The 17,171-nt window shown below is 36.3% G+C and overlaps 2 protein-coding genes across 36 annotated transcripts; one reads left to right on the forward strand and one right to left on the reverse strand.

Moving 5' to 3' along the window:
* Positions 1-5,525: 5,525 nt before the first annotated feature.
* Positions 5,526-11,833, reverse strand: LOC146902545 (hyperosmolality-gated Ca2+ permeable channel 1.5-like). Of its 35 annotated transcripts, none has more exons than XR_015021187.1 (15): positions 11,558-11,833; positions 10,832-10,879; positions 10,680-10,738; positions 10,270-10,347; positions 9,877-9,997; positions 9,702-9,784; positions 9,253-9,349; positions 9,113-9,165; positions 8,907-9,030; positions 8,744-8,806; positions 7,768-7,914; positions 7,388-7,449; positions 7,149-7,252; positions 5,732-6,998; positions 5,526-5,697 (listed from the first exon to the last, which is right to left on the reverse strand). XR_015021187.1 is itself a non-coding variant. In XM_085731664.1 (15 exons), coding segments are annotated over exons 6-10 (270 nt in total). In that variant the 5' UTR covers positions 9,878-9,997; positions 10,090-10,121; positions 10,270-10,347; positions 10,694-10,738; positions 10,832-10,890; positions 11,558-11,833; the 3' UTR covers positions 6,530-6,998; positions 7,149-7,252; positions 7,388-7,449; positions 7,768-7,914; positions 8,744-8,806; positions 8,907-8,934. The 35 variants fall into 35 exon arrangements, 22 of the variants coding, with proteins under 22 accessions (XP_085587790.1, XP_085587788.1, XP_085587784.1 ...); XR_015021188.1 differs by having other exon boundaries at positions 9,877-10,115; positions 10,694-10,738; positions 10,832-10,890; XR_015021189.1 differs by having other exon boundaries at positions 9,877-9,958; positions 10,832-10,890.
* A 362-nt stretch (positions 11,834-12,195) lies between these two features.
* LOC146902546 (Ribosomal protein S5/Elongation factor G/III/V family protein) lies at positions 12,196-15,544 on the forward strand. The gene has a single exon (XM_085731677.1). The coding sequence runs from the start codon at positions 12,301-12,303 to the stop codon at positions 15,376-15,378; it is 3,078 nt and encodes a 1,025-aa protein (XP_085587803.1). The 5' UTR covers positions 12,196-12,300; the 3' UTR covers positions 15,379-15,544.
* The last annotated feature ends 1,627 nt before the right edge of the window (positions 15,545-17,171 follow it).

Genomic DNA, 17,171 nt, shown 5'->3' on the forward strand with positions numbered 1-17,171 from the left:
AGTTGGGGTAGGTCCTAGGTCTTAAGTGCAAACGTGGTTTGCTGAGAGCTTTTGAATACGGACTGCACTAGTGGATTTCCTTCCTGGCTTGGTAGCCCCCAGATGTAGGTGACGTTGCACCGAACTGGGTTAACAATTCTCTGTGCCTCTTTTTCTTTCCTGTCTATTATTTGCTTTATTATATTTATGTCTGTTAGCTTAATGTTCTAAACATCATATACAACATATGTTTACTGTGTCCTGTGTTGGAACATCGTAAGTCTAATGTGCCAGAATAACAAAATGGCATTCGACCGTCAAAAAAATGACGCGACAAATGTAAACCAATTATTGTGATTAAAAGTGAAACACCCAAATCTTTATCATGTAAGATGAAACACATAAGCAGCCATGCGCTGGGCTTCTTCAGGTAAATCCATTTTAACACTTGTTTTGAAGTTTGACTTCATCTGTAAATGCACATAGCATATATGAGATTAATAGTAACTAGGATATATAATTATGATGGTTACAACATGTAATAATTATAGCACATTTTGGTTGGTCCGACCACAAGGAGTAATGGGATTCACTTTAGGAGTGCTTTGTGCGGCCACTTCTTTTCCCTTAAATGTGCTTTTTGACTTAGGAGTGTGTGTGCGTGTGCGTGTGGGGGGGGGGGGGGGGGGGGTCCTTGTGGGGGTTTTCCATAGTTGGATCCATCCTCTTTTGAACTTGTGGTGCTTTACTTCGAGGGGACATGCTGAACTTTGGTACTTTTGGTGTAACAGGGGATTGTGACTTGTTCCCTAAGAATGACATTCTTGGTGGATTGTGGACAAGTGAGAAGCCAGAGCTTTTATTGGAGGGAGATTGACCTGCAACAATGTGATCTTTTAGGTAAGGTGTTGGCAAAGGTTGGCATGGTATTTGGTTGAATGGGAGGGGAGCTACTGAATCGTAATGCCCTTCCTACATTTGTAGGCTTTATGTTGGATCATGAGATCAATTAAAGCCAATACACGAAGATAATTTAATGCAGATATTGCATTTGACTTTTGCAAACACCGCTGTCTCGCCATTTGATTATATATATCTTTCCTCCGGAAAATAATTTTATCATATCCTCCTGCTTGATTTGCAAATAAAGCATATATGTGATTGGGTAAAATACCACTTTTTAACATAGTATTCATTTGCATTATGTTTGAATCTGTCATTGCGCATTGTGAAGATAGCAGTCCACAATGTTCCTACGATACTAACGCATGGTTGTGCTGGTTATTAAAAAATGTAGCAGACCAGTGTTTTGTCACAATGTTTGTGTGTACACGAAACAATGCTTGACATCCAAATCGAGTATTAGGTTTTTCCCGACGCTTTCTATTTGCCTCTATTACTCCTTTTTTTTCCTATATCCTTGCCTATGGAAAACAAATGTGCGTTGCACTAGTTCTCCCGTTTTGCAATAGTCTAGATTGCCTTTGTTTAATTGAAAATTCGCTCTTCCATAGGATTTATAGAACTCATATGCAAGGTCTAAGCTTCCAAACTCAATTCTCCTTACAAGTAGAGGCCATAAACCACTCAGGTCCAATGCCACAATGTCCTTAACACTATCAGCTTGGACATATTGGTCTTCATCGTCAATTCCATCTTCTTCCATGTCACCGCGGTCTACCCCTTCTGCATCACTTCCACCTTCTTCCATGTCATCATAGTCTACCCCTTCTTCATCACTCCCATCTTCTTCCATGTCACCATAGCCTACCCCTTCATCATCACCTACAACTCCATCAAAGTCACCAAAGTCTTCAGATTGACCACTGTCTCCATCTTCTTAAAACTCAACATTGTCTTCGCCTTCGTAATCATTTCCATCATATTCCATGTTACCATTGTATCCCCCCTCTTCAACCCTAACTTCTTCTTCAAAGTCTCTAATGTCTACCCCTTCTTCATGACTTCCATCAACTTTTTCAGGCCCAATAAATTTCTCTACATCAAAAGCTCTGTATTCCATGCCCCTAAACATCAATTAATTTTGGTTGTTTATTCTATATCAAATTGTCGTTCTATTATCAATCATACCAACTCCTAGTCAAATCTAATAACCTAATACATGAATTTAATAAAAAAAATAACAAATTTTTACTCTCAACTTGCATAATAATTCAAGGATTCAAACAATTTCGAAGGAAAGAAAAAGAATCGGAAAATTACCAGTTGTCGGTGACGGTGAATGACTAAGAAAGAGTTTCGATCTTCAAATATTTTGTGGAATAACTTTCATAGTTATCGTTCTTTGAGCTCACTGTTACTTGCAATTGTTATATTTGAGTGAGAAAGAAAGGGTAAATGGCTCGTCTCAATACCGACGACGGTGAGTTGGGAAAGAAAGAATTTTCAATTTGAAAAGAAAGAGGTAAATAAAGCGTTTTAGACGGTGGTAGGTCGCAGTTGGTAGTGTTTGAGGAAGATTTTTGATTAAATCGCCGGTGAGAGTGGCAGAGAGATCGCCGACGATGGGGAAGAAAGAATTTTTGATCTTAAAATATTTGAATGCGGGGGGACAATAATGAGTTATGTTTTTGTTGGGATGTGTTAGAGTGTGGAGAGGTGCATGTGCTCTCTTGCTGAGGTGGAGTAGATCCAATCCATTACCTTAATCTCACCCGTTAAAAACACCCCTTTGTGTCATGAGGAGCCTATTTCGGCCCTCATCCCAGCCGCCACCATAGTTTTAAGTTGTTTGCATGGTCTATTTAGGAAACTTATGAAAGTAAGTTGCAACCAATTTATGAAAAATACTTTTTTAATTACCTACAAACTTCAACTTTTTAAGATCCATAAACAAGTAATAATAAATCTAAAATCAGAAACAAGTGATAAAGCTAAGGAGAAAAAGGAAAAAAAAAAGTGAAGAGATGAAGGAGAATAAGAAACATGGGCGCACAAGAAGAGGAGAGGAAGAGAAATTTTTGAAAGAATCCCAAAGAGGAAGAACAGATAAGAGCGTCGTACGATACACATGAGTAAACTAGGATTTTTTTTAGACACCAAACTCATATATATTTATATTTATATATATTTATATTTGTATTTATAAATATAAATATTTATATTTATATTTATATTTATATAAATATAAATATATTTATATAAATATAAATATATTTATATAAATATATTTATATTTATATTTATATATTTATTTATGTTCTTCAAGTGTACTCCCTCCGTCCTATATTATAAGAAAAAAAAAATCACACTTATTAAGAAAACTAAAACATAGTAGTTTGCAACATAGTTTTTTTGTATTATCTTTTAAATAAGTTTTATAGGAAGATGTAAAAACAATTTTCATTGGTAGTTGATTATAGAGAAGATGAAAAAGAGAGCAAATTGAATGCACTTTGCATTTAATTTTTCTTTGGAAAAGATAATTTTTTGAAAAAACATAATTAAATACGATAAAAGTTGGTCTTTTTTGCTTATAATTTGAGACAAAGAAAATGAGTTTTTTTTGCTTATAATTTAGGACGGAGGGAGTATTTCAATAATTTACTTAGTTTATTAACGGGTACGGATACCCCGCGGGCACAAATATCATCAAATCCGTGTCCGTGTCCATAAAATAACGGGTTTACCCATTTATTTTATCCGCAGATACCCGTTTAGCTACCTGCCTCGTGCTCGTGACATATTTTATCCACAGATACCCTTGGGTACGAATTTTTTTGCCATCCCTAATTGTTATACTGAATAATTAAACACGAGACCTTGAGACCACACTTTAAAGTTCCAATCTAATACAAACATGCTTGATAAAGATTAAAATTTCAATCATACTTTAGTGCAAAATAAAATAGGCAAAAATTACACTATTAGTCATTTCTTGAAGAGATAAATATGTTTTGAGTCATTTTGACATCAATTCGTGTCGAACTCACATCAATTGATTAATTATTTAACTTAGGGGTAAATAAGTTTTTCGTCTATAATATTATAGCGAATATTGATTTTTTTTGGTTACATAGCGAATATATTTTTTTTTTGAAAAAGCTAAAATGGAATTTATTAAGATAACAACGAATCTTAACCAGCACAATGAGTGCTAGGCTAGGAGTCTTACAGTAGCAACAAACAAAGGATGATGGGAAGTCCCCAATGGAAAACCCATACACCCGTGAAAATAAAGAAAAATCCGAAAACCTATAGGAAACGCCTCCTAACAAAGGGCTATCTCCGAAATCAATAAATAGAAACACCAAAACAAAGCTAACACCACGATCAACGAAACAACATAAACAAAATCCTCAAGCATCGCCACAACTGCCACAAAAACAACTTCTACCACCCACATTCCGCTACTCGCACATAACCGCTGAACACCAACTTAAAAACCTACACCACAACCAACAACCTTAGAAAAAAGCTGGGGTAAAAAACCCAAACACCACCATTAGCTCTCCTAAGCACCTTCACCCAAAACACACCTCATAAACAACCGCAAAAGCCAACCAAAAATCCTTGTACCATCACCAAAAACCACCACAAACACCACCACAAAAATCAACACCGTTACCACCACCGTCACCAAAACTACCATTGACCACCACAAAAATCACCATTCACCCTCACCTAAAAGCAACACCAGCCACCACGCGCAACACCACCCAAAACCACCACAAGCATCATCACCAAAAACCACCACGAGCCCCGCCACAAAAAGACCCAAAATCAGCACCACCAAGAAAACCACCATGAAGTACCACAAACCAACACAACCAAAGATCCATCGAAACCATATAAGTTCATAAGCGAACCTAGATATGATCCATCACCACCATCGTGACCGATCCATCACCACCATCGTGACCGATCCATCACCACCTATGTTGCGAGCAAACATAACCTCCACCACAACCAAGAGAGAAAACAAATCAAATAGTTTGAGACCCACGAAAACCAGATAACCACCGGCAAGCATCCAACGACACACCACAAAACCCACCAACGTCTCAGCCAAACGAAACAAATAAAAAACACCAAAAACACAAACCAACCTTTACGACGGTCGGAAAGGTACGGTGGTGCGGAGGACAGAGACCCTCGTCACACCACCATCCATTTGATCTACATGATGACGGCGGAGGATTTGGAATTTGTGCGAGGAAGAAAGGAGTACGGCGGTTCTAGGTTTAGAAAAAAAGGAGTGTGTGCACCGAAAGATATGGATTCCAAATAATTTGGACTTTCTCTTTTTTTTCTCTCGAAAAAAATAATAATTTGGACTTCGATTGTTACATAGCGAATATTGATTTTAATTCATAAAAAATAAAATGAAATGTTTTTTCGTCCTTCAAATTTTTTTCTGTTTCTTTTTTTGTACGTAACTATCATTTTATGTTCATACTAGTTACAAACCCGTGCTTCGCACGGGGTGGATTGCTTTTTTTTTTTCGAATAATTTTGTTGGCAAACACATATTTGTTAATACACTTAAAAGTAAACTGATTCGAAATTTAGATATTACATGCATATAAATATAAAAAACCATGATCCATAACATATCAAATCCTAGATAGGTCTACCATAAACGAAACCAAAACAGAAGTTATACAACGTAGATTCTAAAGTAGTTGTGTTTGATGGATTACAAAGTTAAATTTCCAAAATGGCCCCATCATCTTCAATTCCAAAAGTAACCACTACCTTTCATTGTTTACTGGCCGCGGATGTTTACTACCTTTCGTTGTTTACTGGCCGCGGATGTGTCTGACATACATTTTGGTTAGTGGATCTTCCAAATCAAAGATCAAATTGTCACCCTCTTGTAAGTCGTGGTCTATGACGAAGTCAAACCATTCAACACCTAAAGATTTCTCAGCATTCCTCCTGTCAGCAATTGTTACCTTGCAATTATACGTCTTGTGTGTCTCCACATCCTCTAAAGTCATCCTTAGATACTTCCTCTTCAAGACTCTTTTGGATATTTGATTAGGAAAATGCTATATGAAATCAAAAATAAAACTGTAAACTCACACAGATCGCTTGAGTACAAACTACTTTTTTAACGCTGATGCTATGAAACGCTAATATATTAATACAGTTATAAGAGCATCTAAATCTAATGTAACAGAGGATATGTGGTATATTATACACGCATGTTTATCTCTTTTCAATTGTTCTCTGTATTTTTTGACAGTCAGCAAGTTTGCATAGCTTTATTTTTAAAAATATCTAAATCTGTATTTCAGTACTTATCTTTCGCACGGGTTGAATTACGTATTTTTTAAAAAATTTGCTCTAATAGCTATAAACGTATCAGGACCAATCAACTAAGATATAACTAATTACAATTGCTCACGGAACTATTTATTTTAGTGTTGAACTTTATTCTTTCAAATTTAGATAATATAGTATAAAATAAAAATGAACAAATTAAATGAAAATAAATGATAAATAAATATACTTGTGAAATAAAATAGAAAAAGGTAGATATACGGTCACGTTAGTGCCGTCTTTCCGCTAGTCCATGTAAAGGTAATTATTAATGCTACAGAAAGCAAAGTAAATTATATTTATTTAAATAGGGAATTTAAATCTAGAATTGACAAAAGGATGGAAGGAGGGAGAAGGAGAGAACCCTCCAGTCCAAGCACTTGATGGATTGATTATAAAGGGCATGTCTGAAGAAAACTTGCTTTACGCGATACTGGAGACTGAGCCTTGTATGAAACAGCTGAATTACAAAGGCTGACATAATTTCAAGGCTCAGTTTAATGTAGCACCAAATTGTTTATCTCCTTTTTCTTCTTAATGACTTCTAATCATGTACTTTCCAATTTGGATATACAAAGCTATAAATGAATGGAGTAGTCATTTTAGTTTGATGTCAGGACCTCTAGGCAGAACCTGGACCCATTGCACCTGCTCGCAATCTCAACATTTCAGTCCTCATGCTTCTCTCCATTACTTCCACAAGCCATTCTGCACTTTCCCTGATCCCCAGCCTGCAACATTTCAAAGGAAAAAGTGATGTGAACTGGGAACGTAACAAAGAATTAGGAAAAAAAATCCCATAGACTACAGGACAATAACACAAAACTTCAAGGGTCTGTGCCCCCTTAAGATTTAAAAAGTTTATACAACCTCTCACTTACCCATCATATGCTGACACGGCTTCAAACATGTAGACTCTTTCGTCCTGCTTCTTTAAATCTAGATACCGAGCTAGTTCTTCAGATGATACTGCTTCAGGAAGATCCTGCAATAAGAAGAATGTTCAGCATGCAGTCATCATTGTGTTGATACACACACCAAAGAGGGCGAAAAAAATAGGATCACAACAACCGAGGAAACCAAATATTTTACAGGACAGGAAGTGAATAGTTACACTCACTTGCTTGTTTGCTAATATCAAAAGAGGGGTTCCTTTGAGATCCTCATGTCGAAGCACCTTTTCTGGTAAATAGATCAGTTATTAAATTATCACTGTGCTGTTTAATTTCAACATATCTAGTACTATTGCAAACTTGCCTGCAAGCCAACTCCTTAAAGAAGTATATATTTAGTTATTTACAAATACTAAAATCAAGTCTCACTAACCAAGTGCAGACTAAGTTCATGTTGAAGGATAAGATAGTATAAACACAGTCAAAAAAGGTGGAAACTTGAAAGATGCAATCGCTAATATATTAATCTTGATGTACAATGCTGACATGAATAGAGAGAGAACATTTCAAATATCACTTAATAATATCTAAAAGTTTGTATACGTACCTATTTGATCCAAACGAAATATTTGAAATTGAAAGCTTATCTATGCTGCTATAAACCACATTCGAGCGCTCCAAAGTGTCATTGGTCCAAATGACTGAAACCATAACAGAAAATGCTAGGATTGCAATGGGGACAAATATTTTCAGCCTGCACTTCAATTGAATAAGATAATGCAGTTAGTAGATAGAAAGGGTTTGTATAAACAATCTTGAAGCTAGTAAAATGTAAGCAATATCAACTATTATCGAAAATCGACTAACTATCTATATTACTTTCATCTTGCAGATTATTAATTTTGGTTACTTGGTTCTTAGAAATTTCATTGCGGCAATAACAATGAAAGGGAATGAAGAAGGCATTCGAGGTTACTTGAAGGGCAACGTACCATAGGTTTGCATCGCTACGTATTAGGGCCATAACTTATAGAGTCGTCCAGCTCTTTGCTTATGAAATTTATAAGGTTAACTGTCAATTATCCTTCACGAATTTATTATATCACATGTTCAGGTCTAAGTTATACTTTTGGATTTGTAGAAAATATTAAAGGGAAAAACGATTACCTCTCTGTTGTGGGAAGACTTGCAGCAGATGCTTTTTCAGGCATGACATCAACTTTTTTGAGTAATAACAGTTCTCATTGAAAGGTTTAGTGCTTGTGCTAACACTCTTGAGTCACTTTCTTTCTTTCTTTTTGTAAAGTAACTTTTTATATTTTTCTCATACTTCAAATGTCAATATATCTTACTTTGTTAATCATTTTCTTTAGATATTTCCCGTTTTAATGAAAAAAATTGTGGAAATCACCATGCATAAAACACATTATTCCATATAAACAACCAATCAACTAAGATATAACTAATTTACTATCATATAATTTCGGAAAAATAAAAACGTTAATCAGGTAATGCAGAAATTGAAGTAGCAGTACTGTTTACACGATATTTAGGCTCAAGCATCAAATAATTGTTGTTCTTACCCTGAACACTGCACATGAGTATGTCATAGTTTCATCCAAGAAAAGTGCAAAGAGTTCATTACTCTACAAAGATCAAAGAAGAATATCTTGATTTAGTGTCAGAACTGTAAAAAATCACAGAAGGAAAAATCAGAAAAATGGTCCATAATGTCTTAATTTATACCAGATCATAATGTCTAGAAATGTTACTTCTAGCCTGTGTGAGAGTATTTTTCCTTGAAATATGGTCCATGAAGAACTTTGCAGATGTCAAACCAGCGGTAAATAAAATCGGTGTCCACCAACCCCTAAAGACACATGAGAATGGTTGGAAATGTTAATCCAATTAACACACCTCAGTGTAGGATTCATTTCATCATATCAACTTACTTGCTCTTCAATTTTGGGTTGGATGAATTTAAATCTCTGTTGGCTATGAGAACCTACATTAAAAACACCAATGCACATGGAAGTAAAGAGAAAAATCCCAAAGATACAACACTGCAAAAGATTTAGACCAGTATGCTTACCAAGAAAAAAATTCAATAGACCTTCATCTTTATCAACAAATGAAAAGTCCCCATTTATGTATGCATCTGCTAGGCCTAAATCTTCTTGTGCCATGATCTGACAAACATGTACAGATGATTAAGTTTTACATCATTCCCATTTCTAACTACTTAAGTTTAGTGTTTCATGACAGATAAACATGTCTTGTCTATGAAGCACCAACACGGACACAAACATCAAACATGACATTGACAATGAAATTGGCTATATATAACAATAACAGATAATTTGGCATTCCAATAATAATAAATAGAACCAACAAATTTAGCACTCTTTCAAATGAAAACATATTCTATAACATGAGATTGCAAGAAAGTGAGTCAATTGCTAATCAATTGCAATCTCTAGTATTTGTACCTCACACACTCTATTAAAAAAGGCTGAATCAAAGTGAGTGAGTAAAGTGTACCCTTTTAAATTAAATTATCTGAGTGCGAGTATAAGATTTTGACCATTCTTTATGGCTAACCTTCATTAGGATTGATGTTGACACTGAAAAGGATAAAAAATTTAGGTATCAATAAATACTCAATAGATTAGCATTTCATTTACTCATTGCATTTAAGAAATTGAAAGATACTTACTCTGTCATGCACCACAAATAATCTGACTTATCCCAAGTCTGACTGAGCTGCTCCAAAACTCCATTTGTTGTCCAGGAACCACCTTCACCGGGGAAGGCAGGTTGAGATGCAACTATCTTTTCTACAATAACAATACTATCATACCTAATTATATCTCGTCTAGTATTAGCACTCCTCTAGCACAACATTCCGATCTCCGCTACATTGATTTACCTTCGTGTTGATTTTTATGGCTAACACTTCATCTCATACAACATTGCCAATGATATCAAACAATGCGCAGGAAGAAAGATAAGTTTCAAAGTAAAAAGAGTGTCTCATATTGCAACGACGGAATTAAAAATATTATTGTCATAATATTGTGTTCCAACAAAATGATGGAAATGCTGATACCTTTTTCAGATTCAAAATGCTTCTGAAGTGCAATAGCCCCGTCTGGGTGAAGAACTACCATCCTTGTAATATCAATGACTGCATACAAAAAGCACACATGAAGTAAGAAAACCATTTTCCTTAAGACCAGAGAAGTTTACAGATTAAAAAGCAGGCATACTATAAAACAAATTTGATCCAATGGTTTTACAGAGATAACAGCACAACACAAGAATAAAATTCAGAAACTTCAACTGACCAGGAATTATCATTGTGGTTGGCCAAAAACAATAAAACACACAAGAAAGACTCATATTTATGCAGCACAAAAATCCATAGAGCTAGTTTCATGATTAAAATGCTACTCTAAACCACTTATGCAATTACTTCAAATACACTCAAATTTTACAGAAATTTAAATCCAAACTTACAAAAATTTAGTCACCTCTAACATTCAATCCAAAGAATTATGGAACCAAACCAATTTTTCCTGCAGCAGAAGTAGTAATCATATGACCAGATCAAAATCACCTTATATATAAAAAAGTAAGTGCAAGATAAAAGATATTAAAAAGAGAATTGCCTCAATAGATTCTTCTCTATATATGCTGCTCTTGAGATAATTATCTTCCTGCAACACATCTGATATTGCATTAGAGACCAAAGAAAACCTTATAAAACACACAAGAGAGACTCAAATTATGCAGCACAAAAATCCATAGAGCTAGCTTCATGATTAAAATGCTACTCTAAACCACTTATGCAATTACTTGAACCTTCAGGACTTCAAATACACTCAAATTTTACAGAAATTTAATTCCAAACTTACAACAATTTAGTCACCTCTAACATTCAATCTAAAGAATTATGGAACCAAAAAGGATAATCTCTTCAAATCACAAAAAAAATCAGAAATATACATTAGAACATTAAACAAAACATATATTACACAAACAAAAACAAAAAAAACCAAACAACCCAAAACCAAAAACCAAAAAATCAAACCCTAAAATCACAAAAACAATTTTCTGGAGACATGCAAGCAAAATTACAACCGAAACAAAAAAAAATCTGGATTTTCCCAATTAGAAAATCCAAAATCAGAATCAAATAATAACAACAACCTCCAAAAAAAATGCAATCTAAACCGATTAAAGGGGAAAAAATAACCTCAGTCAATTGAAAGAAAAAACCATCACACCCGCCGTTGATTGTGATGATATCGCACAAAACCAGAACAAAACAAACAAAAAAAGAAAAAACATGAGAAAAAAGGAACATGCATGCGGAATCAAAACCAAATACCAACCTTTGATATAACTGCAGAAGAAGAAAAACTGAAGAAGAAGCTTAGAGAGATGAAATCGTATCACTCCAGTGGGCGCCGCCGTTTTCGCCGCAGTTGTGACGGAGGAGACCCCTCCCTTTCCCGTTCCCCCTTCCTCCGTTCCCGTTTCTCTCTCAAGGCGATCAGACAACACAAACCTTAAAAAAACCTAAAACCGGACCAGAAGAGAAAGGAACCGGACTCAAGGTGAAGGGAAACATGAGGAAGGAGTAGTTGGAAGGATGAAATAGTGGGAATGAGAAGAATTAAATCGTATCATTCCATATATATAGCCAAAGCCAGCGAATAATTAATTTACAAAAATACCCCCAAAGGGGCAAAATAGTAAAAAAAACGGACATGTATCGTCCTACATATATAAGTAGATTATTGTCATAGTTACAACCGTTTTATATTTAAAATGTGTCAAAGTTATGAAATTTTGAAAGACAAATAAAAATAAAATAACATAGTAAAAATAAAAATTCAAACACAAATTTCATCATTTATTTATTTTTTTACGAAAAAAATTTAATTTCATCCTATTTTTTAACATGACCAATATTAAAATTCAAACGCGCATCAAACCCTATAAAGCCTAGATCGAAAAATAAATTCCTAAATTATTACACCCTAAACCATTGTCTCCTCCGACTCTGCAAACGGTGGAGCTTCGCAACCCAAAACCCTAACGCCGCCATAAACACCGACGTTTCATCTCACAAATGGAAGAATTAACTTCCGATAACAACGACCGTAAAAAAATCCGCAACATATGCATCTTGGCACACGTCGACCACGGCAAGACAACGCTCGCGGACCAGCTTATCGCGGCCGCTAGCGGCGGCATGGTTCATCCAAAGGTAGCAGGTAAAGTCCGTTTCATGGATTATCTCGATGAAGAACAACGTCGAGCTATAACAATGAAGAGTTCATCAATTTCGCTTCACTACAATCACCACACTATTAATCTCATAGATTCCCCTGGTCATATTGATTTCTGCGGTGAAGTTTCCACCGCTGCGCGTCTTTCTGATGGTGCGCTTCTTCTTGTTGATGCTGTTGAAGGTGTTCATATTCAAACTCATGCTGTTCTTCGACAATGCTGGACTGAAAAGCTTGAACCGTGTCTTGTGTTGAATAAGATGGATAGGTTGATAACTGAATTGAATCTCACTCCTATGGAAGCGTATACGCGTCTTTTGAGGATTGTTCATGAGGTTAATGGGATTTGGAGTGCTTATAATTCGGAGAAATATTTATCTGATGTGGATGCTCTTCTTGCTGGTGGGACTGCTGCTGGAGGTGAAGTTATGGAGGATTATGATGATGTTGAAGATAAGTTTCAGCCTCAGAAAGGGAATGTTGTGTTTGCTTGTGCCTTGGATGGTTGGGGTTTTGGGATTCATGAATTTGCTGAGATTTATGCTTCAAAGCTTGATGGTGCTAGTGTGGGTGCATTGCTGAGGGCTTTGTGGGGTCCATGGTATTATAATCCAAAGACAAAGATGATTGTTGGAAAGAAAGGGATTAGTGGTGCTAAGGCTAGGCCTATGTTTGTTCAGTTTGTGTTGGAGCCTTTGTGGCAGGTTTATCAAGGAGCACTTGGTGGAGGTAAAGGGATGGTTGAGAAGGTTATTAAGTCTTTTAATTTGCAGATTCCGGTGCGTGAGTTGCAGAATAAGGATTCTAAGGTTGTGCTTCAAGCTGTCATGAGTCGTTGGCTTCCTCTTTCAGATGCCATTTTGTCTATGGTACTGAAGTGTCTTCCGGATCCTGTGGAAGGGCAGAAGTCTCGGATATCGCGGTTGATTCCGGAGCGCAAGGTTGGTTCTGAGAATGGGGTTGATAGGAGGGTGGTGGAAGAGTCTGAGCTCGTGAGGAAGTCGGTGCTGGAGTGTGATTGTAGGGATGAGGCGCCTTGTGTTGCCTTTGTGGCGAAAATGTTTGCTCTTCCTGTTAAAATACTTCCTCCTCTTCAACCGGGGGAGGGGAGTTTTGGTGAGGAAGGTGAGGGTGAATCTGATGAGTGTTTTTTGGCATTTGCTAGAATATTTAGTGGTGTTTTGTCTGTTGGGCAGAGAGTTTTTGTGATTTCGGCTTTGTATGATCCTTTGAAAGGGGAATCAATGCAAAAGCACATTCAAGAGGCTGAATTGAAATCCATGTATCTGATGATGGGTCAAGGGTTGAAAGTAGTGAAATCTGCAAAAGCAGGGGACGTTGTTGCTATCCGAGGACTTGGGCAGTATATTTTGAAAAGTGCTACACTTTCTTCTACTAGGAATTGTTGGCCTTTTTCGAGTATGGCGTTTCAAGTTGCCCCAATTTTGAGGGTTGCTATTGAGCCATCTGACCCTGCAGATATGGGTGCACTGCTCAAAGGCTTGAGGCTTTTGAATCGAGCAGATCCGTTTGTTGAGGTCACGGTTTCTACTAGAGGAGAACATGTTCTTGCCGCAGCTGGTGAAGTTCATCTTGAGAGATGCATAAAGGATTTGAAGGATAGGTTTGCAAAAGTAAGCTTGGAAGTCTCTCCACCCCTTGTATCCTACAAAGAGACCATTGAGGGAGAGGTATCCAACATGCTGCAAAATTTGAAAGTTCTTAGCAAGAACTTAGATTATGTTGAGAAAACGACGCCCAATGGAAGATGCCTTGTACGCGTGCAGGTGATGAAACTTCTACCTTCTCTCACAAAGGTGCTTGATGAAAGTGCCAATTTACTTGGAGATATCATTGGAATTAAGTCGGAGCAGACAGTTAAAAATTTGGAAATGCAGAGAACAAATACACTCGAAAAGGAGAATCCAGCTGAAGTGATTAAAAAACGTATAATGGATGCAATTGAGAGTGACATTTTGTGTAGGATTGAGAATGATGAAGACCATGCTGAGAAATGTAGATTGAAGTGGCTAAAACTTTTGAGAAGGATATGGGCACTTGGACCGAGTTACATCGGCCCGAACGTTCTTTTCACTCCTGATATTAAAGCAGAAAGTACCGATAGCTCTGTTCTAATACGTGGTTCCTCTCAACTATCTGAAAGGTTGGGTTTTGTTGCTGATTCTGGTAACAGTAACTCGGTTTCAGAGGCATCTTCAAATGAGAGCCAAGTTTTGTATATGGATGCTGAGCGTCTTGAGAGTAATGTTATAACCGGGTTCCAACTAGCAACTTCAGCTGGGCCTTTATGCGATGAACCTATGTGGGGTTTGGCATTTGTCATCGAGGCACGTATATCTCCATCTACAGGGCATCATGATGAATCCGAAACACACCAACAATCCGATCAGTATGGCATCTTTGCAGGGCAGGTTATTGCAACCGTCAAAGATGCTTGTAGGGAAGCTGTGCTAAAGAATAAGCCAAGACTTGTGGAAGCAATGTACTTTTGTGAGTTGAATACCACTACTGAATATTTGGGTCCCATGTATGGTGTACTTTCCCGAAGACGGGCTCGAATTTTGAAAGAAGAGATGCAGGAAGGTTCCCCTTTATTCACTGTGCATGCATATGTTCCTGTTTCTGAGAGTTTTGGTTTTACTGATGAGCTTAGAAGTCGGACTTCTGGCGCCGCAAGTGCACTTCTTGCCCTTAGCCATTGGGAAGCACTACTTGAGGATCCTTTCTTTGTACCTAAAACAGAAGAGGAAATCGAAGAGTTTGGAGATGGTTCCAGCGTTCTTCCAAATACAGCAAGAAAATTGATTGACGCAGTCAGACGGCGGAAGGGCCTTCCTGTGGAGGAAAAAGTAGTACAACATGGAACAAAGCAGAGGACACTCGCTCGTAAAGTTTGATACTTTTCATTACTGATATGTCCTTAGCTGTGTAGCGAACATGTAGTTGTTGAATGTAATTTATATACCTCATACACGGTATCATTAGGAACAATTTTTTCAGTCTGAGTTTGTTTTTACATATTATCAATGAAATTTTGACATACAATCAAGTTTGTGATGATTATATATTTTGCAAATGAACTTTCCATAATAGTTTGTTCTTTTTTTTTTCTTCTTTTTCCGGAGCAGCCACACCTGTAGTCAATTTTTTGTTTTTTGTGTTGGTATTGGGACATAAGTTAATTGCTGTTGTAAGTGTTTTAAGATATCCTTAAGAAGCTCGGGGCAGATGAATTACTTCTTTTGCGGGGTTAGTTTATAGCATACTTTAAACAAAACATGACGAGCACTGATTGTTGTTCTGTGAACTTCATTTAATTATTCTTCTTTCATTACCCATGACCTCTGGCGAAACCTTTTATTTTAAGCAAAAAGAAAATCTGGAGCCATTGTGCTGAGTATATTCAAAATAAATACTTAAATGTCCAAATTCATTGAGCATTTCATGTTTTACCACTTAAAAAATGTAAATTAGAGGCTGATTCTAGTCGTGTTTTTTCAGGCATAAAATATTCGATAAATTTATGTAGCATACTTTGTTTTAATGTATATCTGCTAATACAGTTTCTCCTTGACAGTTGATAAACAATTTTTCAACCCCAAATCTTTTTACTGGATAGAGATTAGAATGAATGAATAAATGTAATTCTGGGAACAAGTTGTATTGGCAGTTATTAGTCACCCCTATATTATGACTAAATTTAGCTATTGGTGTTGTATTCGGCGGTCTTATTTGGGGCTGTTCCTTGCTCTTTATATGTCTGACTGTATTTCTTGGCTCTGTTCTTTGCGTGAGGGTTCTACATTTTGAAGAGCCTGCACATTTGGTAAGCAAATTTCTATTTTAAATCTTGCTTTACTTATTTTTTATAATTTATATAGACCTTAGTTTATTCTATTTCAAAATACATTTTACATAGTTTTATTACATGGTAATGTTTGAAAGTTGTTTATATAAAGACAAATTTGACTGGTGGTATTGTATTATGAATAGTGTGTTTCTGAATTTTTGTTGTTATTGGTGATAGACAATGTATTTCTGGGTGACTGCTAAAAGAAATGAAAATCATTCTTACTAATTACCACCTTTTATTTTAAGAAATTATAAAGCAATTTGATCAGCGCACCGTAAGACGCTGCAAAATAGGTGTGTGGTATTCTAAGTGTTGCTGATGCAGGGGGCATCATTCTGAAAGAGACAGCACCCATATGAATGCTGTTCTTTCTATGGAATTGGTAGGGCCCATATCATTCTGATTTTTTTGCTGTGATGTTACTGTAGTGCAGCATTTTATTTGGTATAGAAATATAGATATGTATACCTTGTTGTGAAGGATCATGTCTTGGCCTTTAGAGTTATATGTGTTGACCATTTGGCTGATGAGATGATATATGGGATTGCCGAGTTTGGGATCATGTTTGGGTCTGACAACAGTAAAACAGTTGATGTGGATGCTATGGAATTGGTTTAGCCAGGTACTTAATATTAGCAAGTATGGAACACTTTTGAAATGAAAGAATTTTTTCAACACATTCAAGATTGAGTAAAAGCATATAATACTCTTCTATTACAAGTTGTTTTGTTGAATCATAGAATGAACCCAAATACCTCTGTATCTGCAAATTCTACCATGGTTTTACCTGTAAGTAGGCTGTAACTTTTCTATTCGAGCTATATGTGTGTTTCACAT

The sequence above is a fragment of the Medicago sativa genome, chromosome 8, assembly GCF_051527215.1.
Source record: "Medicago sativa cultivar Bolivia chromosome 8, Bolivia_mono, whole genome shotgun sequence".
Taxonomy (NCBI): Eukaryota; Viridiplantae; Streptophyta; class Magnoliopsida; order Fabales; family Fabaceae; genus Medicago; species Medicago sativa.

Bases quoted from the DNA above. Each gene is read 5' to 3' on its own strand.
- LOC146902545 (XM_085731667.1), bottom strand. From the start codon at position 10,330: ATGGTAGTTCTTCACCCAGACGGGGCTATTGCACTTCAGAAGCATTTT. The intron at 9,785-9,876 runs GTAAGTATCTTT...TATCCTTTTCAG, and splicing joins TATTTGTGGTGCATGACAGA to TGTCAACATCAATCCTAATG. The intron at 9,350-9,761 runs GTTAGCCATAAA...CATGTTTGTCAG, and splicing joins CAACATCAATCCTAATGAAG to ATCATGGCACAAGAAGATTT.
- LOC146902546 (XM_085731677.1), top strand. From the start codon at position 12,301: ATGGAAGAATTAACTTCCGATAACAACGACCGTAAAAAAATCCGCAAC.